Source organism: Jaculus jaculus, chromosome 1 (assembly GCF_020740685.1).
Source record: "Jaculus jaculus isolate mJacJac1 chromosome 1, mJacJac1.mat.Y.cur, whole genome shotgun sequence".
Classification (NCBI taxonomy): Eukaryota; Metazoa; Chordata; class Mammalia; order Rodentia; family Dipodidae; genus Jaculus; species Jaculus jaculus.
The window spans coordinates 34,680,389-34,703,943 of record NC_059102.1 but is presented as its reverse complement, the minus strand read 5'-3'; the positions used below and the strand labels follow the sequence as shown (position 1 = coordinate 34,703,943).

General features: G+C 44.0%; 1 protein-coding gene across 1 annotated transcript; it reads left to right on the top strand.

Annotated features, from left to right (window-relative positions):
* The first annotated feature begins 5,973 nt into the window (after positions 1–5,973).
* Positions 5,974–21,554, top strand: Hif1an (hypoxia inducible factor 1 subunit alpha inhibitor). Its single transcript, XM_004659446.3, has 8 exons — positions 5,974–6,161; positions 6,392–6,642; positions 10,227–10,375; positions 13,506–13,651; positions 14,485–14,591; positions 14,982–15,045; positions 15,311–15,421; positions 16,164–21,554. The coding sequence occupies exons 1-8, from the start codon at positions 5,985–5,987 to the stop codon at positions 16,206–16,208; spliced, it is 1,050 nt and encodes a 349-aa protein (XP_004659503.2). The 5' UTR covers positions 5,974–5,984; the 3' UTR covers positions 16,209–21,554.
* Positions 21,555–23,555: the final 2,001 nt, after the last annotated feature.

Sequence of the window (23,555 nt, the reverse complement as noted above, 5' to 3'; positions counted from 1 at the left end):
GCTCATCACTCCCCAAAGAAAGTGTGGCGGTTTGATTCAGATGTCCCCCACCAACTTATGTGTTCTGAATGCTAGGTCCCCAGCACTGGTGGCAGCTGGGAACTGGAGCCTCCTAGAGGCATTGTATTGTATTTTTGGGAGTGGGTTTATGCGTGGTAAAGCCAGCTTCCTCTTGCCAGTGTTTGGCACACTCTCCTACTGTTGTCCACCTGATGTTGGCCAGGTGGTGATGTCCAGCCTCTGCTCATACCATGTTTCCCTTGCCATCTTAGAGCTTCCCCTCATGTCTGTAAGCCAAAATAAACCCTTTCCTCCCACAAGCTGCTTTTGGTCAGGTGCTTTCTGCCACTAATAAGAAGCTGACTGCAACAGAAACTCCATACCCATTAGCACATTGCCCTATTTCTATACATTGGTAACCACTAACCTATTTTCTGTTTTTATGCATTTGCCTATTCTGTATATTTTATATAAATAGAATCATACAATGTATGTGTGTTCTCTCAGTATAATGTTTTCAAAGATTATGTTGTAATATATGTTAATGATAGTCTATTATATGGATTTGCAACATTTTATTTATACATTCATCAGTTAATGAACATTTGGGTCATTTCCATGGTTTTGGCTATTATGAATAATACTGCTATAAACATCCTTGTACAAAAATTTTACGTGGATGCATGTATTTTTTTTCTTATTTTTGTGGGCTTAACTTGGTTTGGAGATTTGTTTGTTTAAATCATTTTTAAAGGTCTATTTATTTGAGAGAGAGAAAGAGGTAATGAGAGAAAGAGAGACAGACAGACAGAATGGACACACCAGGCCTCCAGCTACTGCAAACAAACCCCAGATATATGTGTCACCCTGTGTATCTGGCTTAGCTGTGTACTGGGGAAATAAATCTGGATCCTTTGGCTTTGCAGGCAACCATCTTAACTACTAAGCCATCTCTCTAGCCCTGTTTTTTTTTTTGTTGTTGTTTGTTTGTTTTGTTGTTGTTGTTTTTTGTTTTTGTTTTTGTTTTTTTTTTTTTGAGGTAGGGTTTCACTCTAGCTTAGGCTGACCTGGAATTCACTATGTAGTCTCAGGGTGGCCTCGAACTTATGATGATCCTCCTACCTCTGCCTCCCAAGGGCTGGGATTAAGGGCATGTGCCACCATGCCCGGCCCCATTTGTTTTTGAGACAAGGTCTCACTCTGTAACTCAGGCTGGTCTGGAATTCACTCTGTAGCCCAGGATGACCTCAAACTTGAAATCTTCCAGCCCCTGCCTCTCAAGTGATGGGATTACATTGTGCACCATCTTGCCCCACTTGGATGTATACTTTTCAATTATCTTGGGTGTTCTAAAAGAAGAATTCCTAGGTCTTAAGCTATCTTTATGTTTTACTTTCTGAAAAACTCACAGATTATTTCTTACAACAGTTACACTACTTTTGATTTCTACTGGAAGTATATGAAGAGTACTAATTTATCGTAACCATCCTAGTGAGTGTGAATGTTGAGTATGTTTGGAGATTAGGAACTTTTAAAAGAGCAGAGATTTATCTCTGGCAGTTCTGATGGCTAGGAAATCTAAGGTTAAGAGATCTTTTTGCCATTGTCATTCCATGACAACAGAAGGTAGAAGGGCAAGAGATTGAATGTGCATGTGTTAGTCCCTCCTAATATAAACCCTTTTATAATGGGATAACTCATTCATGAAGAAGTACTTGTGACCTAAATGCCTCCCATCAGGCTCCAGTTTCCCATACTTGCATTAGAGATTAAATTTCCAACACAGACTTTTTTGCGGGACACATTCAAACCATGTTAGTATCTTATTGTCATTTTAATTTGTACAACCTTGGTGACTACTAATGTTGAGCCAAGGAAAAAGGAGAGAAGAATGAACAGAAAGAGACAGGGAGGAAATGAAGGAAAGATAGTTTATTAGGAAGAATAAAGTGAGTGTATATATGTTGATGTGAATGGGTAGGTTATACAAGAAAGGACCTGGGAATTCATTTCTCTTTATTTTCTGTGTTTTTAAAAAATATATTTTCAGCCAGGTGTGGTGGCACATACCTTTAATCCCAGTACTCGGGAGGCAGTTGTAGGAGGATTACTGTGAGTTCAAGGCCACCCTGAGACTACATAGTTAATTCCAGGCCAGCCTGGACCAGAGTGAGACCCTACCTCAAAAAAACAAAAATAAGAATAATAACAAATATAAATATATACATTTTTTTCATATATTGATCTGTAAGCAGAGGGAGTAAGAGAGAGAGAGAGAAAGAGAGTATGAGCATGTCAGGGCCTCCTGCTTGCCACTCCAAATGAACTACAGACACATGTTCCACCTTATGCATATAACTTTACATGGGTACTGTGGAATTGAACCCAGGCCAGCAGACTTTGCAAGCAAGTGCTTTAACTGCTGAGTCATCTCCCAAGCCCTAGTTCTTTTTTTTTTTTTTTTTTTTTTTTTTTTTGAAGTTGGGTCTTGCTCTAGTCCAGGCTGACCTAGAATTCAATATGTCATCTCAGGGTGGCCTTGAACTCACAACAATCTTCCTAACTCTGCCTCCCAAGTGCTGGGATTAAAGACATGTGTTACCACACCTGGAAGTTTTTTTTTTTTTTTTTTTTTTTTTGGAGAGGATCTATGTAGCCTAAACTAGCCTGATCCTCCTGCCTAAACCTTTCAAGTGCTGGGAGTATTGGCATGTGCCACCATAATTAGCTGAGAATTTTTTTCTGATATACTCCAAGACTTGGATTCCATTTATATGCACCTGTTCTTTCCATAGATCTGGGGAAAAAAAAATACCACATGTTTTTGTAATTTTTTTTTCTTTCTTGTATACAGAAAGTTTTATGATCCTCTGGGACAAACTTTCCTGTTCTTTCCTTTTCATGTAGTTATGTGGCTATTTTTCTACTATATTATGACCAATAAGTCTTTTGTCCATTTTAACTATTTTCTTTTCAAAAATTTTTTTTTATTTATTTGCAAAGAGAGAGAGAGAGGGTGAGAGAGAGAGAGAATGGGCATGTAATGGAAATTCAACATAGGCTGTCGTGCTTTGCAAACAAGTGCCTTTAACCACTGAGCCATCTCTCCAGCTCATGAGTTTTCTTTTTATTACTGAGTTCTAAGAGTAGCATTAGGATATGGGTATATCCTCCCTGTTGACTAACTGACAGAAAGCTGAAAAAAGCTATGCTGATGCAGCCCTATGGCAAAGATGTCATCAGTGGTGTTAAATAGCAGCCTTGCAAGCCTTAAGATGAGCCAGCCAGGCCAAATATGCCAACTGGTGCAATTGTGGCATGTCTGTTATGGGGAAACCAACCACTGTCTAATTGGAGTGGAGGACCGCTTCATGGGACGGAATACATAACTGGTACTAAAAACCTAGCCAAAAGTCTGTGGCTGGAGAGGCCATGAGCCCTAGGGAAGTAACACCTGCTGTTGTCTGGCTAAATGTGTGTTATTATGCCCACTAAACTGCCCTGTAAGCACTATTTTTTTTTTTGTTTTTGTTTTCGAGGTAGGGTCTCACTCTAGCTCAGGCTGACCTGGAATTCACTATGTAGTCTCAGGGTGGTCTCGAACTCATAGCAATCCTCCTACCTCTGCCTCCTGAGTGCTGGAATTAAAGGCATGAGCTGCCATACCTGGCTCCCTGTAAGCACTTTTTAAAATGTTTATACCCATACATTAATGCTACTCTCACTTTTGGTTAGAGAAGTTTCTCTTTTCAGATGGTAGTGGCCACTGGAGTGATTCAAAAGCCACCATAGTGCTGAGAAGAAGTGAGAGTGTGTTGTTTATCACTGAGATATCTCTATCACACTTTCCAAGGCTCAGGGTCCATTGAAGAAGAGGTGACAGAAAAAAATGTAAGAGCCAAAGGAAGGTTAGGACTGCTTACAATGCAATCTTCCAAACACAAAATGGCCTTGATATTCATGACCTCACAGTGCCTGACACTGCCTACGTAAGATCTTCATAATAGGAGGAAAAGATGATGACATCAAAATAAAAGAGAAACTAATTGAAAAGGACAGGAGATATGATTGAGGGTGGATTTGAGAGGGGAGGGAATGGGGAAGAGGAAGGAATTATTATGGTTGATTGTTTATAATTATGGAAGCTGTCAATAAAGTTAAAAATACATGGATATGAGCCGGGCGTGGTGGCACACGCCTTTAATCCCAGCACTCGGGAGGCAGAGGTAGGAGGATTGCCATGAGTTCAAGGCCACCCTGAGATGACAGAGTTAATTCCAGGTCAGCCTGGACCAGAGTGAGACCCTACCTCGAAAAACAAAAACAAACAAACAAACAAACAAAATATATATATATGGATATAAACCGGGTGTGGTGGCGCACGCCTTTAATCCCAGCACTTGGGAGGCAGAGGTAGGAGTATTGCTGTGAGTTTGAGGCCACCCTGAGAGTCCATAGTGAATTCCAGGTCAGCCTGGGCTAGAGTGAGACCCTACCTTGAAAAACCAATATATATATGGATATAAATATTTAAAAGTGCTTACAGAGTAGTTTGGTGGGCATAATATATGCATTTAATCAAACAATAGCAGGTGTTACTCCCCTAGGGTTCATGACCTCCCCAGCCATAGACTTCATTTGCAGTACTAGGCATGTATTCCTACCTGTGGAGTGGGCCTTCAGTACAATTAGAGAGTGTTTGGTTTCCTCCATAACAGACATGCCACTATTGTACCAGTTGGCACATTTGTCCTGGCTCGCACCCATCTTAGGGCTTTCAAGGTCCACTGCTGTTTAACACCAATGATGACTTCTTTCTTCCAAAGGGTTGCATGCAGGATAGCTTTTTTCCAGCTTTCTGACAGCTAGTCAACAGGGAAGAATTTTCCAGCTCAGCTCCAGCTTGATTTCTGTGACCTGTAGCCCAACCATTTGGAGTCTTCAGCCATAGGTTCTTACTACCATCTAGTTCTGGTGGGTAACCAAGAGTCTTAGAAATGGCCCATTTTGTTTTGGGGCATCAGGGACCTCCCTGGCCAACAACTCACAGGAAGGTATCCCACCCTGATACTGAAATTTTTCTAGTAACAGTCTATGCCTTCTGGGTGTACAATTATCCAAACAAGTAGGTTTCCATATGGCTTATTCATAATATCTTAAATTTTGATTAACTCTCCTCCTACCCTTCCTTTACTCAATCCCTTCCCCTGACCCCACTTAGGCCATTCCATCCCCAGTGACCTACTCTTCTACTTACATATACAATACCCTCCCCTTATGTCCTCCCTACCCCTTCCCCTCTCAGGGTCCCTTTCTAGTTTCCTGGCCTGTACTACTGACTTTTACTCCAACTCACATACAAATCTAAACATTTGTAGCTAGGATCTATATATGAGAAAGAACATACAACATTTGACTTTCTGGGTCTGGGTTACCTCACTTGGTGATTCTTTAGGTAGCTCAAGAGTTTAGCCAGGTGTGGTAGCACATACCTTTAGTCCAAGAATTTGGGAGGCTGAGGTGGGAGGATCACTGTGAGTTTGAGCTTGGGCTGTTCAAAATGAGTTCAGGTCAAGCCTGGGCTAGAGTGAAACCTGGCCTTGAAAAAACAAACAAAAAAGGCGTTTCCTTCTCTCCCCACAAACTAGTGTAAAGTTTAAAATTTAACAAGTCTTGTCCTTTTCGTTGCCTCTTGTGTAGACCCGGGCCTACTGAGGTAGCGATATTCTGTACCCTGGCTAGCCAGGTGTGCATCCCTGGGCTGTAGAATTCTAAGGAATAGCTTGCAGCTCCAGTCCTGCAGGAGTGGAACCTAAGATGTAGAGCCTCAGGTGACCATGTGGAGGCGCTCGTCCAGACCACGACCCCACCTTCTTCATGTGTCTGGACCGGTCTCTCTTGCAGCTCATCTCTATGATGTCCGTGGTTGTTGCATCCGGAAGGGGCGGGGCTTCCGCTTCCGGTGGGCTATCCCCGGAGCAGAGATGGCGGCGACGGCGGCCGAGGCTGCCGCCTCTGGCTCAGGAGAGCCCCGGGAAGAGGCTGAAATCCCGAGCGCCGCCTGGGACGAGTCCCAGCTGCGAAGTTATAGCTTCCCGACCCGGCCCATCCCGCGTCTGAGTCAGAGCGACCCCCGGGCGGAGGAGCTCATTGAGAACGAGGTGGGGGGCGGGGCTGGGCGAAGGGACCCAATCGGGAGGAGCGGTGGGAAAGTGGCCGGGCCGGGGCTGGGCTTTAAGGGATGCTGGAGAGGCAGGCAAACCGGTACGCGAGTTCTTGGCATGGACTGGGAGGAATTGTGATTTTGAAAAGTAGTTGGAAAAAAAAGAAGGACCCGCCAGCTCCTCGGAGTGACTTCACTTGCTTTTTCCCTCCTGGTGCTTTTGCTTAGGAGCCTGTGGTGCTCACAGACACAAATCTTGTGTATCCTGCTCTGAAGTGGGACCTTGACTACCTACAAGAGAATATTGGCAACGGAGATTTCTCTGTGTACAGTGCCAGCACCCATAAGTTCTTATACTATGATGAGAAGAAGATGGCTAATTTCCAGAACTTTAAGCCGAGGTCCAACAGGGAAGAGATGAAATTTCATGAGTTTGTGGAGAAGCTGCAGGACATACAGCAGCGAGGAAGAGAAGAGAGGTAAGTTGCTCTGTCTCCATTTTGCAGTAGATTTGAGGCATCCATCTTCCTGTACTTGAAGGTTTAGTGAGAAGAGATTGCCGTCTCTCATGCCTCTAATGTCCTGCTGAACGAGTGTTCTGCTCTTCTGTCCTGTAGGGACTTTGACTTCTTAGTGGTTCTTGAGGCTACAGGCAGTTTTCTAGTTTGAAGGATATTATTCGCATTTAACTGAGAGTCACAGTTGCCTTGAAGGATCAGGCAGATGAACGTGTCTGTTTGGGAATTACAGTAAAGCTGAAGGCATATAGCTTTTCAATGTGAGAAGTCATTACTTGGCTTTTTATTTAAAAAAAATTACTTATTGAGAGAGAGAGAGAAAGAAAGAAAGAGAATGAGCACACCAGGTCCTCTAGCCACTGCAAACAAACTCCAAATGCATGTGCCACCATGTGTATCTGGCTTACGTGGGTTCTGGGGAATCGAACCTAGGTCCTTTGGCTTCACGGGCAGCCCACTTGGCTTGTTTTCATTTGGGAGTGTTGTCTTAGTGTTGCAACATGAGGAATCTTAAATAAAAAAAAAAAAAATTGTAGGAGTTGGACTTAGTGACTCGCGCCTTTAATCCCAGTACTTGGGAGGCAGAGGTAGGAGGATTGCCATGAGTTCAAGGCCACCCTGAGACAACATAGTGAATTACAGGTCAGCCTGGGCTAGAGTAGGTCCTATCTTGAAAAACAGAAACAAACAAACAAATTCACGTATGTGTATTTGTGTGTGTGTGTGTGTGTGTGTGTGTGTGTATGTCCCTCCACTTGTATCACATTTTGTATCCAGCTCACATGAGTGACACAGAATTGAACCCTGGCTGGCAGGCTTTACAAACAAGCACATTTAAGCTATACTCCATCTTTTCAGCTCCCCCTTAATATCTTATGACTTTTAAATCATAAGGCAGCTCACCCAATTTTAAAAAACAAAAACAATAGGGTGGAGAAATGGCTTAGCGGTTAAATGCTTGCCTGAGAAGCCTAAGGACCCCAGTTCAAAGCTCAATTCCCCAGGACCCATGTTAGCCAGATGCACAAGGGGGGGGGCGCATGCGTCTGGAGTTAGTTTGCAGTGGCTGGAGGCCCTGGAGAGCCCATTCTCTCTCTCTGCCTCTCTCTGTCTGTCGCTCTCAAATAAATAAATAAATAATATTCTTAAAAAAAACAAGATGTATGGGACAACAGAATTATTGTTGAATTTAGCTCTAAGATGGCCAGTTTGCAGCCTTTGTCCTAAAAGACAAGTATGGTGCTTGAGACAGTTTAGGCTGGAAAAAAAAATATGCGTGTGTGTGTGTTGGTTTTTCAAGGTAGGGTCTCACTCTAGCTCAGTCTGACCTGGAATTCACTATGTAGTCTCAGGGTGGCCTTGAACTCATGGCAGTCCTCCTTCCTCTGCCTCCCAGGTTTTGGGATTAAAGGCATGTACCAGCATACGTGGCTGAAAAGTATTTTGTTTTGGTTTTGGGTTTAAGGTTCTCTGATCAGATTAGACTGGTTGTTGATATTCCATGCTGCACTTATGTTAGCAAATAGATATACTTAGGAAAGTGATTCTTCAATTTTTAAAAACTCATTTATTCATTTGGAAGCAGAGACAGAATGGGTGTGCCATGGCCTCTAGCCACTGCAAATGAAGTCCAGATATGTGTGCTACTTTGTGCGTCTGGCTTTACATGGGTACTGGGGAATCGAACCCAGGTTATTAGGCTTTGCAGGCAAGCACCTCAACTACTGAGCCATTTCTCCAGCCCCAAATAGATTTTTAAATGTCTTTTTTTCTTCTTGACACTGAGCAGTTTTCCTGTTGGGACTTTACCAAAAGTGTTTACGAAGTCTGCACTGTGATTGATCTGTCCTTTATGTCTTTCCAAAACTGGTTTGTGGGCTGCAGAGATGACTTAGTGGTTATGGTGCTTCCCTGCAAAGCCTAAGGACTCAGGTTCAGTTCTCCAGTTATCCATGTAAAGCCAGATGCATAAGGTAGCACATGCATCTGGAGTTAGAGGGCCTGGTGTACCCATATTCATATTTATTTTCTCTCTTTCTCTGACTCCCTTTCATAAGTAAAATATTTTAAAAAGACTGATTTGAGTCCCCTACATTAGCTTCCTCAAATTTAATACAGTGTAGCATGTGTAGGGTTCCAGAAACACTCAACATTAAGGGAGAAATTTGTTTGAATGGTGCTGGTGGAGTGTGTAATTCCAGTGCATAGGCCCTAGAATGAACATGAGATTAGACACATGAATCTTCTGAAATTTCTTGCCTCTTAGTGTACTTTGTGTCTTGATACATGTGTGATAAAGGCACTTTGCATTTTGCTGTGATTAAAGAATCTTCAAGGAAACTTAATACTTTTTGCAAGTTTTGTCTTATTATCTGATCTTAACACCAGCCAACTCTACTATAAATTGTACATGCTGTTCAGATTGGTTAAAAAGTGTTAGAATCCTATTCAAGCATTTGTTACTCAGTAGAAATGCTTACATTTCTCTCTTGGGCTTATCTAAGTCCTACTTGCATAATTTTTCTGTAAGTATGTATTATATTTGGCATGGTGGCACATGCCTATGATCTCAGCACTAATGAGGTAGAGGCAAGAGGATCAAGTTCAAGGCCAGCCTCCATTCCATAGTAAGTGTGAGGCCAGCCTGAGCAACAACAGACTCTGTAACAAAATAAGGAAAGAAACAAAATTACATATATTATAATTTAGAAAGAGTCTAAAGATTATATTTGAGTTGTTAAGGTTTCTTATAATAGTTTTTCTAACTGGGTAAGTAAAATTTCTAATTAATACTGTCATATCTGTTAAATTTGGGCCATGAAACGCTTTGGAGCCTTCGAAGGACCAGGACAGGACTGGTTTGGGTCTGTTTGTTTGCTTGTTTACCTATTTATGAATCAGAGAGACAGAGACACACACTTTTCTTAAATAACTTGTGACCTTTGGGTATCTAGGCACCTTGAGCATGCCCCAGATGAGATCCCCTACTTATATCACATCTGTAGAAGGCTGCTACAGATAGCTGGCTAAATCAGTTAAGATAAACTAGACTTCAAACAAAGCCTAGTGGCCTGAAACAAAGTTTTGGTTTTGTTATTTTTCCCTCTCCTATACATGTTTGTCATAGTTGATTCTGGGACCCAGATTATCCCAGTAGTTACTATTTTGAATTTAGCTGTTGTAGCTTAGGGAAAAATAGGGCTGTGTATACTGTGTCTTTTAAATTACACTTGGAAGCAACACATATCCCTTCTTTGGATATTTCATTGGTCAAAATATGTTAAATAAGCAAACCTGCCTTCAGTAGGCAGAGAAGAGTAACTTTCCCACGGGGAAGAGTTACTCCTGATGAACAGTGTTACAGTCCATTACAGTGGAAAGGTACAAATTCAGTTCTGTGAGAATCCATATTTTTCAAGACTTAACCTGACTAGCTGTTTTCTGTTGGAGATACTGGTGTGGATTTTCACTTGCATTTCCAGATGTAGGGGGTCATGCCAGGGACTGTTGCATGCACTGATAGAATTTTTTCTTGGGGAATGTAGGTTATATCTACAACAAACACTCAATGACACCGTGGGCAAGAAGATTGTCATGGACTTCTTGGGTTTTAACTGGAACTGGATTAATAAACAACAGGGAAAGCGTGGCTGGGGACAGCTGACCTCTAACTTGCTGCTAATCGGCATGGAAGGTAAGAAATTCCTCAGAAGGCAGCATGGCTTAGAGTCCTGCAAATCTGATTTCTAATCTTGCTTCAACCACTTACTTAGTTCCATGCCTTTAAACAAGTCACTGAACTTTTAAAGCCTTGGCTTCCTCATGTTCCTTCCTGGAAAAGGAACATAGTAATAATTTGAAAGTGATTAAATGAAATAATGGATGTCTTAAAATTTTAAGATAGTGTCATGCACTCTTACAAAACAGTTCCCTTGGGTCTGGGGAGATGGCTCAGCTGATGAAGTGCTTTTGCACAAGCATGATCACCTAAGTTTGGACCCCAGCACCCATGTAAATCTCAGGTTGGCATGGCAGCCTGCCTATAATCCCATTACTGGGGGAGGGAGAGACAGGCTCCCCAGAGTGAGCCAGCCAGTTGGATTAACTGAATCAGTGCACTCTGGGTTCATCTGAAAGACACTTCAGTAAATGAAGTGGAGAGTAAGGGAGGAGGACACCTGAAGTCGACCTCTGGCCATGTACATGTGCATCTGCCCACACATATGCCCATATGCACACGTGTACTCATACCACAAACCTTTCCCCCCTTAGCTCTTCTGTGAGTGCATATACTGAAATGTTGCTGTTTCTCTGTTAACGTCTGTCTGTATTGAGGTTTTTATCCATTTTTCAAAAAAAAATTAAACTTTATTTTTCTAATTTAGATACAACCTTCTCTCTTTTTAAAAAAAAAAAAAAAAAACTATATATTTTTTGGGGGGGGAGGCAGATAGGAAGAGAATAGGCACACTAAGACTTCCAGCCACTGCAGATGGACTCCAGATGCATGTGCTACCTTTTGCATCTGGCTTTATGTGGGTACTGGTGAACCAAACCTAGGTCCTTTGGCTTTGCTGGCAAGCCCCTTAATTGCTAAGCCATCTCCCTGACCCATCTTTTATGTTTTAAAAAAAAATTTGTTTATTGAGTGGAGAGAGTAAAGGATACACAAGGGGCCTCTCGCTGCTGTAAATGAACTCCAGATACACATGCTACTTGTTTGCATCTGTCTTTATTTGGGTCCTGGGGAATTGAACCTGGGCCAGCAGACTTTGCAAGCCAGCGTCTCAACTGCTGAGCCATTTTCCTAGTCCTTAAGATTGTCTTTTAAATAAGTGATGTATTTATGGAGTTCAAAAGGTATAAGTAGGTATTGGCCATGAGTCTCTCCTTCCTCCGTCTCCCATTTTCTCAGGTTTTCCTCCCTTTAGGTACTGCATGTTATGGTTGTTAGCATTTCCTGATAAACAATTTTAGGTGCACACAAGAAATATTTGAATGTGTTTTTCTGATTTTTTTAATAAAAAATGGAAAATGTATATAAGCTGTATTCTGGAGAAGAAACACTATAGCAGTGCTAGGTCTTCAGTAGGTGTTTCGTAAATGGTGAATAAACGTTTATCATTGGCCTGATTGAGTGCTCAAGTCTCCTCTCTTTTGATTGTCCTTTTTCCCAGATTTGGACCCTTTGCTAGCAATAGTAAAAAGGTTTCCAGCATTGCAACATATGAGTTGACACTGACCTGCTCCTTTGAAGCCAGCTTTTGGTTGGTCTACCAAGAAGTCAGTTCTGGTTTCCTTGATTCTAAGTTATTCGTAACTATTGCTTTTTCCCCTGTGGTAAAGTACAGGGAAGTGGATTCCTCTAGTAGAGACAAGAGCAACTCTCCTTTGAGGATGTTTTGGCATACCCAAGCAGGCCTGAGGAATTTTTTTTTTTTTTACTTTTTATTTATTTGCTTGTTTGTTTAAGACAGGGTTTTGCTCTTAATCCTAGGTTGGCCTTCAACTCCCTTATGTAGTCTAGGCTGACCTCAAACTTGCAGCAGTTCTTCTGCCTTAGCCCCTCAAGTGCTGGGATTGCAGGTGTGTGCCACCATGCCCATATGGGAATGTTTTTAAAACGCAAGGTTTATACAAAGGAAAAGAATGTGACCTCTGTTACACAGGAGTAGATAGAACACATGCACTAGGTCAGAACTAATTCAAGGTGGCATTTTATGTATGTCATTTATGTAGTGTATATTTTGGTGGGGAGGGTGATTGAACCTAGGGCCTAGCACATGCTACGCAAATGATGTACCACTGAACTATATCCTTAGTCCTTTCCATGGAATTTGTATTTTTTTTTTAATTTTTTTATTGTTTATTTATTTATTTGAGAGCAACACACACACACACAGAGAGAGAGAGAGAGAGAGAGAGAGAATGGGCACGCCAGGGCCTCCAGCCACTGCAAACAAAGTCCAGACGCGTGTGCCCCCTTATGCATCTGGCTAACGTGGGTCCTGGGGAGTTGAGCCTGGAACCGGAGTCCTTAGGCTTCACAGGCAAGCGCTTAACCGCTAAGCCATCTCTCCAGCCCCGGAATTTGTATTTTGAGACAGGCTCTCTCTTAAGTTTCCCAGGTTGGCCTTGAACTTACAATCCTCTTGCCTCAACCACCCTAGTAGCTGGGATTACAGGTCTACAGTACAAAGCCTGGCCAAGGTGGTATTTTAAATTATATAATCTTACTTAAACTATAACCTTCCTCTTCAGTAAGGTAACGTGATCTTCCCGAGTCAGCAGCTCCATTGAGTCCCAGTGTTGCTTTGAGAAGTGCTGCATCCCACAGGTGTGCTAAAAGATGAGCAATAGTTGAGAACCTCTGGGCTCCAGAAGAGCAAGGACTTCTTCAAAGCACTTAAAATGACTGGCTAACTCCTCAGAATAGATGGTGTGTGCTTTGTTGGTACCAGTCATTCAGTCATTGCTGACTTTCTTGCTTTCCTTGACTCTTGCCATAGTCAAGAAGAGTGCAAGTATGCACAGTATAGTGCCCTCCCACACTTGTGAGTATCATTTTGAAGGACATCAGACATCATTTAAGAAAGTCTGCCTTACTAGCCGATGATAGCCCCTTATCCACTGGTTGTTTCTGGTGTTACTACCCATAAAATGTAACACCTAGTTTGCTAAGATATACAGTTAGTTTCCTTGATTCTGCCTCAGATTTGATTTGGAGCCCTTAGCTGGGAGAGTAAGCTGGATTTCACTCCAGCACTGAGCTCTGCATTTCATCCATGCAGTAAGAGCCAACTGAGATGTCTTTCTTCCCACAGGAAATGTGACACCTGCTCACTATGATGAGCAACAGAACTTCTTTGCTCAGATAAAAGGCCACAAGCGATGCATCTTATTTCCTCCAGATCAGTTTGAGTGCCTCTATCCATACCCTGTCCATCACCCGTGTGACAGACAGAGCCAGGTGAGCTTATGTGGTCCGAGGAGGGTATAGAACTCAAATCCTAGGAATGCCTTTGAGATCAAAGGCTGGAATGTTCTTGCCTTACCCTTTGGTGGTATGTCAGGTTTGGATTGCTGTCTGGTCTTGCCTTACAAACAAGCCCACAGGATAATTTTACAGTGTAGCTTTCCTATTCCAGGCTTTTATGGTGGTTCCCAGATATTTGTAAGTATAAACAGCCTGTAGAGCTAATTGTTGGGGTCAGACCCCATCATTAATGTTGGTAGACTTGGGTTATTGAGTTTGACTGAACAAAATATGTATGTCTCTGTCACTTTAATTTTTTTGTCATGTGTACTATTATTTTTGACATGAAGATGGGTACATGAAATTGAGATATTGTCTGTATATTTTCTGGATCTAAGTGAAGCATATGGTTGACTTTTATGGCCAGCTGAGAAATCCTCCTCTTTCCTGCTTAGTTACTTCATGCATATAGGAGTCCTTTCTGGTAGAATTTGTTTTGGGGAGAAAGTTTGTAAGGGTTTAGAGGTGATGGATGAATTCTAACTCCTCCTATCCTCAGACTGTTGAGGTCTTCAGATCCTAGGAGCACTGAAGCCCAAGATTCATTAGCATGTAACATGCAAGCATGAACTGCCTGAACTTTTCTGAAAGAAGAGGGAGAGAGGAGTTTATTGTGTATTGAATCTTTTGCTGGATGCAAGTTCTAGACATTTTTAAGACTTTTTTTTTTTTTTAAGTTGCCACACATAGTTGCTAGTCGCACATGGGAATCATTGGTAGAGCTTTGGTGACTGACTGATCTTTTTTTCTTTTTTTTTGATCTTTAGGTGGACTTTGACAATCCTGACTATGAGAGGTTCCCCAATTTCCAAAATGTGGTTGGTTATGAAACAGTGGTTGGCCCTGGTGATGTTCTTTACATCCCAATGTACTGGTGAGGAGAAGGCTAGGGACGGGGACCTCTTGAAGACTTCTTGCTCTATTCCCTGGAAAGCTTTATCTGTGTCCCTTTTGAGTTGTGGCAGGGTTGTTTTTATGTGGTCTGCAAGATTAATCTGTCCAAGTGTGAACATACTGAGCATGGGAGACATGACAATCCTATCTCTTAAGAACAGAGAATAATTCCTCAGATCTAAAGAGATCCCAGAAGCTTATAGCTAGAGAAACTTCTTTGGTATTTGGAGTCTGTACACCACAGTCTCTTGCCCACTGTGTTTTACAGAATGAATGTAAAAATGTTTCTGCTGTTCCCCTGAACTGGGCTCTTCCTAGTTTTTCATCCCGTCTCTGAAAAGTAAACAGGAGCCTATTTGTTTTCTTGTAGGTGGCACCATATAGAGTCTTTACTGAATGGGGGGATTACCATCACTGTGAACTTCTGGTATAAGGTGAATATTGTTGGGGACTTTTTGGTTGTTCTTTGATTTTTGCTCTAGGTGTTTTGCCCATATGGAACTGGGCTGGGGAGAAGTAGGTTTAGGAAGTGGTTTTGGCTTGGAGGGATGGCTGACCAACCTCAGAAGTGATTTCCAGGGAGTTTAAAGTGATGGGATGGAATTAGTTTTTTAGAAGGGAGGATGGTCCTAGGAGCAGAAGGGTAACACTGAAACCTGCTTACTAAAGGCATTTCCTGAGCTACTGCTTGTTTTGTAGGGGGCTCCCACCCCTAAGAGAATTGAATATCCTCTCAAAGCTCATCAGAAAGTGGCTATCATGAGAAACATTGAGAAGATGCTTGGAGAGGCCTTGGGGAACCCACAAGAGGTAAGTCAGTGTTGGTTTGACATTCTCCATAGTTCCTCTGTCTCAGTCGCTGATGCCCTCTCTCCATAGAGGTTATATGCATGTTTAGGAAATCCTTGTTTTCTGGTGAGGGCTGGACTTGACTAGCAGATCAATTATAATCTGTTCCATGCTGGTAGTAATGTCCCCCATGGGGCTTGTGTGCCATCTGGGGACCCCTGAGGGGATTCATCTGGAGTGAGAGTGTGCTATAAAGTATCTTCTTGCACTCTTCCAGCTGGACTAGGGCTGCTCTAGGTAGTGTAGAGTCCTACTTGGCATCCAGGTGCATCTCTGTACTGGCACATTGGGTAAAGGGAGGGAGGTTTGTATGGTAATAGTCTTGCCTCCTTCATCGGTAGCCTTGGCATTCAGACATGCCTGTAGAGGTGGGAGATGGCACCAAACCCAAGTGCAGGCGGCCTTTTGTTGATGATAGAGAAGTAGTTAAAATTCTTCAGGAACACTAGAGAAGCATGCAGATTGAGTCTAGGTGTTTTGGGGTTATTAGCTCTCTGCACCGTGTTTTGTGTCCTACATAACAAGGGGGAAGGTAAAACAGTAGGCTCCAGGAAAGGACCAAGACCCAGAATTGTGAGTTGACATTCAGGAAGGTTGATTAAAAGCTTTACAAGATTAAATGATCACTTTGTCTTTGGCTTCCCAGTCCTACTCCCGGACTAAAGGACAAGCAGTTCTGATGGGCTTCTCTGTTTCTTCACAGGTGGGGCCCTTGTTGAACACAATGATCAAGGGCCGTTACAACTAGCTGCCAGGGATCGAGGCCTCCTGCCAGGTGACTGCTATCCCGTCCACACGCTTTGTTGATGAGGACAGGAGACTCCAAGCACTAGTATTGCACGCTGCACTTAATGGACTGGACTCTTGCCATGGCCCTGGAGGCAGGTGTTTGGGACGAGGCAGGGTGGTTGGCGCTCCACTCCCATTTGGAAGGACTTCTCACCATTGCCTCTTATGCTCCAGCACCTTCTGTCTCTGCACCTAAAGTCCTGATTCAGTGTGTGGAGTCCTGGCTTCTGGTTGTCATCATGTCTTTCTGTTAGTCTGTCAACCTCAGGGTGCACGCGTGCGTGTATGTATATGTGTGTATGCACACATGTATGTATCTGATTCTTGTTCCCTCCCTCTGAGTCAGGTTGTGACTTCTGGCTCTCAGCCGTATCTCCTGAAGCCTCAGTGCCTCAGCCTGAGACAGGAGATGCTCCTGAATCCCCTCTGCAACTGGACTGGGGGGACCAAAGTCTGCCCATAAATCGGTCTGCCTTCTGCCAGTTTTTGCAGCATAGTTGGGCTCGGCCAGGTAGGAACAGTGCTGGGACTCTAATGGGGAAATTGGGTAGGAGGCTTGTCTTAGGGAGCATGGATAGCCTTCTAGTGGGAGAGGATTAGATAGGGTTCCATTTGGGACCTACAAACTCAAGCCATACATAGAGAGGAACCATGGGACATAAGACCCAAGTATTGTGCAAATGTTCCAAATTACAGACACATGCAGCATTTCTCTTTCAGCACCAGCTCTTGCCCATGTGCTAGGTGTTAAGGGAGTTATCCTGGCTCTGGTTCTTCAGGCTGCGAGGGTATACATCTCTCTATGTGTGTGCACTTGTTTGCGCACTTGTATGTGTGTGTCCGTCCTCACTGGCCAACCTCCCTGCTTATCTTGTCTGGTGTGACAACACATTGTGAGTCACAGATACTGCCTGATTTAGCCTACGGCTTTTAAACTTGGATTTTAGCCATCCTATGTTGGTCAAGTCTCACTGAAGTCTACTTGAGGCTGACTGGCAACTCCCCTTCCTGTTCAGGCTACATCCCCTTCTGCTGCTGGGCTTCCTGAGTAGATGCAACAGGATCAGGCTAAGGCAGCTAACTCATTACCTTTCATCCACCTCAGGGCAAGGGCAAAAGTGTGCTCTTGCCTTTTAAAGCCAGCGCCTCTGCCAAACCTGCTGTAATGTCCCATGACACTCCCAGTGGGGCAGCTAGCTGGTAGAGCATGGAAGTAGAATTTCCTATTCTGTCAGTAGCTACTCATGGGAACCCTCATCAGAGCTGCAGCCTACCGCTGGGCAGCTCAGTGTTGCACAACTCAAAGGGTCATTGTTCACATATATTCAGAGGAAATGGGGCCCGTGGAATTGGGTGGAGTGGTGGTCCTGTGTCCACTTTCTCCAGTCCCTTCTCCCCCTCCTCTATCATCATCCTCTAAAGTCTGAGTGGTAGTCTGGTTTTATTCACATACATAACTCCTTTTTTTTTGTTGTGTTTTTGGTTTGTTTGTTTTTTTGCCAAAGGTTTACTACCAATACCTGAGTTACGGCTCTTACCCCTGAAGCTAGCTCACTTTACAGTGCCCTGATGGACTGAGAAGATGTGCATATATGCTTGTGTACACCTGTGCATGTATTTTGCAGAGGAGTGTATATTTTAATACCCTATTCTGGGTTCTAATGCAATGTGGGTGTGCAGACAGTACCTTCTAAAGTATAGCTCTTCAAATACAGCCAATGCTGAAAAATGTGATTGCAGTGAACTCCATGCTTCCATCTCTTTTCTTGAAAAAAAGAAATGCAGCAAAGAGAGCAAGGCAAATGGAGGCTGAACAGCCCATTTACACTGGAATGATAGATTATTTTCATTCTCAGCAGATCTCTTGCATTTGTGGCTCTGCCCTCAGAGATGTGGGTGAAGTGCACCAGGGAGCCTGGTGCCACTTGACTGATCACAAGTGTCCTGCGCTGACACAGGTCAGGCCTAGGATGGCTGAGGGGGAGGAGAGAGAAGAGCAACTTCAGTAGGCAAGTGCTCTGCGGCTGGGTTCTAGAGAAGGCTAATGTTCGTCTTCACAGGAGTGCTTCTGGCCCTTGGGTAAGGTAGTAGCCACCCTTAATTTTTAGATGCCTAATCTGTGCCTATTGCTTTTGTAAAATGTGTTCTTCACAACCCTACAAGGTAGGCTTCTCACTTTTCAGATGAAGAAATTGGCTTAAAGCAATTAAGTGAATAGCGGCAATCAAGATTCAAAACTAATGCTGTTCGGCTGCAAGCCCTCTGTTTCTATTTACACCAAACTCTATTGACTCTCCACCCTGCCTCTCTCCCCTGGAACCACACATGCCCTGCCCTAAGAGCTAACCCATGTGGCAGTGTCTGTAGGCATGCCTAGCCCATGAGGGTGCAGTTCAGGGTGAAAGCCCTTCTGGGCTCCAGCTAGAGACGGGGGAAACTGTGAAGACACATTACAAGCAGAGGGCTTAGAGGATCTGTGGAAGGCTGAGCTGTAGATCCTGGGGCTTTATTATGTGGCCTTGAAGGGGTCCTCATAACTCCTCCAAACATGCATGTGCATCCAGTAGAAGTTATATTTCTAGATGCTTACTCACTTGATTCAGGCTCTTGCTGTACCCTCCAAGGATGAGAGGAATGCTCTTACCTTCACTTACCTAGGTTTGGCTTGCAACAGAGGAAACATTGCATTTACCCCATTCTAGCCGGTAGCATGGGAGGCAGACATGAGAAGGGAAGGTAGAGACTTGGCCAACTTATGTAGAGGTCAACCATGTTGCATGATCCTGTTTTCATATTAGCAGTACAGTGAGGATTACTGTTTTGTGAAATCAAATATTTGCTGGAGGGTTGGAGTTACAGGGTGGAGGAGGAGCTGTTCTGGGCATCAGTTGAGCAGATGCCCAGGATGCCTGGGGGAGACCAGCTTCCCCTACAAATCAGAGCTCTAAATTACAAGGTTTTTACCAACGTGAACAGTTGGGGGAAGTCGTATGCTCTCATTTGCGTAATGGTTTCTGTCACTGGTGATTAGACACAGGATGAAGGAAAAGAAATTTGACAATTAGGAATGAGCCATCATTAATCTGAATCTGTTAGGAGACAGAGAGGGGAAGGATCCTTAGCAGTGGGCCAGCCCAGTGTGGGGAGACACTCCCTTTCTGACGGCCAGTGTCTTCTGAGCCCACTACCCTCTGGAGTTCCAGCAAGTAGGTGGGGCTTGTTCTTCGCAGATCACAGGGCCAGTCCCCTGCCCGAGGTGGATATAGAAACACATCTTTGGTCAGGAGCCAGCAAAGATGGAGATAGATGAGTGTCAAATACAAGCCTGAGGGCAAAGAATAACAATAGGAGAGATGTGACATGTGCTTTCTATTAGGGAAATGTTTCTGTAATCGTCAACACTGTTGATTCCCTACCTGTGATAAGTATTTGTCACGTTCCAGCACTGCAGGATGTGAAGGAAGCATAGGTCTTACCAGACCCCGGGGAGCTTGGAGAGGAAGCGTGCAAGAGTAACATCTCATCTGGGCTGGTGAGGAAGATGACTGGTGCTGGTGGGCAAGTGTGCACTGCTCTTTCCAGGCTCCTCTGAATTCTGGGGTCAGGCAGGGACCTGTCCTCCAGGCTTCCATCAGTGCTGCCATGGCTGTATAGGGCACGGAGGACCCTGGCCCAGACCTGTGAGCCAGTGATAAGGCCAGTAGGCTGAGTCTTCAAGGTATGGCAAACCAAGCTTAGATTATCCCATGTCTGAGTTACCTCACCACTTACCCCTCTGTCTCTTCAGACTTGAAGAACTGTTGCACCAAGTATTTGTTTCTGAATTTTGTGGTTTGATCCTTAGATCCCAGGCTCCCTCAGGAGGAGGGATGAGGGGCCTTTTCTCCTTTTATAATGTGAACTTTTCAAGGATGGTGCTGTTTCACTCCCTGGAAAGTTCTCTACCTCTGATTCTTCAACCCTTCAAAACCTTGGTGCAGAATTTAGCAAGGGCTGCAGGCAGTGACCCCCTGCCCCCATGACCAGTTTTACCTAGATGGGATATGCACGGAAGTAGCTTAGGGTTCTAGAGGGTCTGCCCTTTTCAGTGGACACCCTCACCTTGAAAACCTCCAGCTACTTGTCTTACAGCTCCTGCCCACTTGCTGTTGTCTTACACTGCCTGCTCTAAAAAGATTTTTCAGTTTCCCCTTGTCCAGACTCTATGGTGGCCCTGTCAAAAAGGTCCCTGCCCCATTGGATAGCTTGGTTTTATGAGAACTACTCTCTGGGATCTCCCCTGTTCTTCATCTCCTGCTTGACCTCAAGTAGGTCTCTTGCTTTACCCTGATCAGTCTGTGTTCTGTCTGCTCTGTCCTCTTGCCGTTCCTTTGTTGTCTCTACGTGGAATAGTTCCCTTTGGCTCAAACAGCCCTTTCCATTTATCTTTTAGCCAGCTCTGTTTAGTCTTAGGTCATAATGACCTGAATGGAGCCCTGGTGAACACTTTGGGTGTATTTCTGGGTGGACAAAGGCTCAGAAACTGGCATTCTCAAGGCCCATGGGCCTATGACTGGTGAGGCCTCAGATGGGTTGTGGAGAGACCTAGAGTTGTAAAGTGAGTTAGTGAGGAGACTGCAAGAAGGGACATGGGCTTCGTCAACCAGAGTGGAGGAGCTGGCCTTTGTGTTCCATCTAAACCTGTCTTGGTACCATCAGGTCCAGTAGTTTACAAATGAGGTTCATTTCCTAAACGTCCCCTAATTTCTCTCAGGTCTTTGCCTCCATGTTACCAGGTAACACCTCTGCATTCCAGAAGCTGCTGGAATGGAAGCAGCATATTGAATGATCTGGTGTCAGGAGTGGCGACCTCAGATGAGAAAGGCTCTGGATGGAAGGGAAATGGAAAAGGTCCCAGTGGTCAGCTTATATCCAGACTCTTCCCATTCCTACAAAAGTACAAAAACAAATTCTACTAAAAGTATAAGAACTAACTCAAGTTTAAAAAAGAAAACTGCCTCCTCCCTTCTGGTCTCATTGTGCTCAGCAGTGTGTATTCATTAACTTCTAGAGGTAATGGCATAGTGTTTAAAGGCATGAGTTTTAGAGTGTATCTTCAGTTCACTAGTTTTGCTATTTACCAGCTGGGTTTGATCTTGGTTAATTTCCCTTCACCTGTCTGAGCCTCAGTTTCCTTAACTATTATCACATGTGGGGTGGGGGACAGGGAATTATCTACCTCAGGGTTGTTGGATTAACTGAAACAGTGTCTGTAAAGCTTTAGCACAGTGCCTGGCAAGCACTTAATAAATGGCTGTGGTGGTGGTGGTCGTTACATTTTTTTATGTGTCTTACTCAAAAGCTTGGGTTCAGTAATTTCCTCCACTTGAGAAAAATGGAAGAAAAGAAATACGCTTGAAGGACTTCTGTTGAGTTGGGGGCAGATAAAAGAGTTTTGGTACCTAAAACCCATCCCAGAAAAGTTTCTGATGCCTCTCCTGCCAGGTCAGCCTGACTAGCTGCACACAGCAGCCTGGACCTTGGTGAGGAACCATTGGGTCGAGCATCCTCACTGGCTGGCTTTGTGGGCTGACTGGGCCCATTCCACCTGGAGAAGCTGCTGTCCCCTCACAGTGAGGCACTGTGCTCAGGACACAAGTAGGATCATCTGTTCTTGCTTATGTGAGCTATCCTCAGTTACTTCTGACTCACAAGAACCCTGTCACCGCTGCCATCTAACATTCCTTTGAAAAGAAGACAGGACACATAAGCCCCCTGGGTCCATTTGTGCTCTTCAGTGTGTTTAAGTTTCGAGTGTGTTGTGTTTGCCTAGGACTGAGCACAGTGGTGCCCACCTTTAATCCCAGCACTTGGGAGGCTGAGGTAGGAGGACCTCCATGAGTTGGAGACCAGCTTTGCTTTTAAAAAAAAAATGCCTAAGGAAGAGGGCTTTGAAATCGAGTGGGTATGAAGATTGTTGAGTGATTCTGTCCTCAGCACTGTACTAGTTCTTGTCACGTCCTCCCAGCTCAGTGGTGTAGTTAAGAATGCACAGAAGAGAGGCAGCCTGCGTGCTTTAGTAAGGTAGGTCTGCAGGAAGTGATGCAGTTTGCATGACACCCAGTAGGTAGTAGCTACCCAGTAGTTGGGGAAGCATATAAGAGACATTTCTGTGGGATTCTTTTTTGCTTGATCCAAAGACTACTGCTTTTTTAAGAAGTTTGCCTTGAATCACTTCAGGGAAAGTCTCATATAATAGAACCTCAGACAAATAAAACTGGGAACTGGGGAGATGGCTCAGTGACGAGACACTTGCTTCCAAAGCCTGCTGGCCTGGGTTCATTTCCTCAGAAGCTGCAAAAAGCTGGATTCCAAAAGTGGCATCATCTGGTGTTCATTTGCAGGGGCAGGCGACCCTGGCCCACCTATTCACACACATTCAAGTAAAAATATTTTTAAGGGGTTGGAGAGATGGCTTAGCAGTTAAGGCACTTGCCTGTGAAGCCTAAGGACCCAGGATACACTTCTCAGGACACATGAAAGCGAGATGCCAAAGTGGTGAATATTGAGTTCATTTGCAGTGGCTAGAGGCCTTGGTATGTCAATGTTGATTGCTCTCTCAAAATATTTTTAAAAGAAAGAAACACTGGTTAATTACAGAAATCTAAAAAAGACCCACATCTGTCTTGGAATACAGATAACTCTTCCACTGTTCTTGTGTATGTTCTGAAGTGTTACCTTAGGAAGATTTTAGCCGGAGATACAGCCTGCTTAGCTGAGACCTTACCTTCCTTAACAGTATCGCACTGATCTCTTAGGGTCTGTGTTGTCAGGTCATCGGTACCCCCTACCCCCGCCACTGCCCTTCACTTCCCCTGAGCCAAGCCTCTGCTTTCGTTTCCATAGCACCCGTAGTCTGGCACTAACCCCACGGGAGAAGATGTGTGCCAAGCCATCCTGGGCTGCAGGCCACTCAGTCACCTTGCAGTCACCTCTAGATACTCTGGCTCTGGGCCTTGACTGCCTTCTCTTTCACACTAGCCAATTTACTGGTTTGTTTGCTTAAGACTTGGTCATTAAGGTCAATCCAGTCTTTCAAGGGATCTGGACTTTTATTGTATTTTGAGTTATATATTGTGTAGTCCAATGTCAGGGAGTGATTGAAAATGAAGGCTTTCCATACTGGCTGTGCCACTCTGCAGAACCTTGGCCAAATGCCACATTGCCTGAAACTTGGCTTCTTCGTAATTACCTACCTTGTAAAAGTTATGCGAAACAAGACAGGTACAGAAAAGCTTACCATATGGATAGTGTGATAGCAGGAGTC

Coding starts and splice junctions, on each gene's coding strand:
- Hif1an (XM_004659446.3), top strand. CDS start 5,985: ATGGCGGCGACGGCGGCCGAGGCTGCCGCCTCTGGCTCAGGAGAGCCC. Junction 6,162..6,391: donor AGGAGCTCATTGAGAACGAG/GTGGGGGGCGGG, acceptor GCTTTTGCTTAG/GAGCCTGTGGTGCTCACAGA. Junction 15,046..15,310: donor CTGTGAACTTCTGGTATAAG/GTGAATATTGTT, acceptor CTTGTTTTGTAG/GGGGCTCCCACCCCTAAGAG.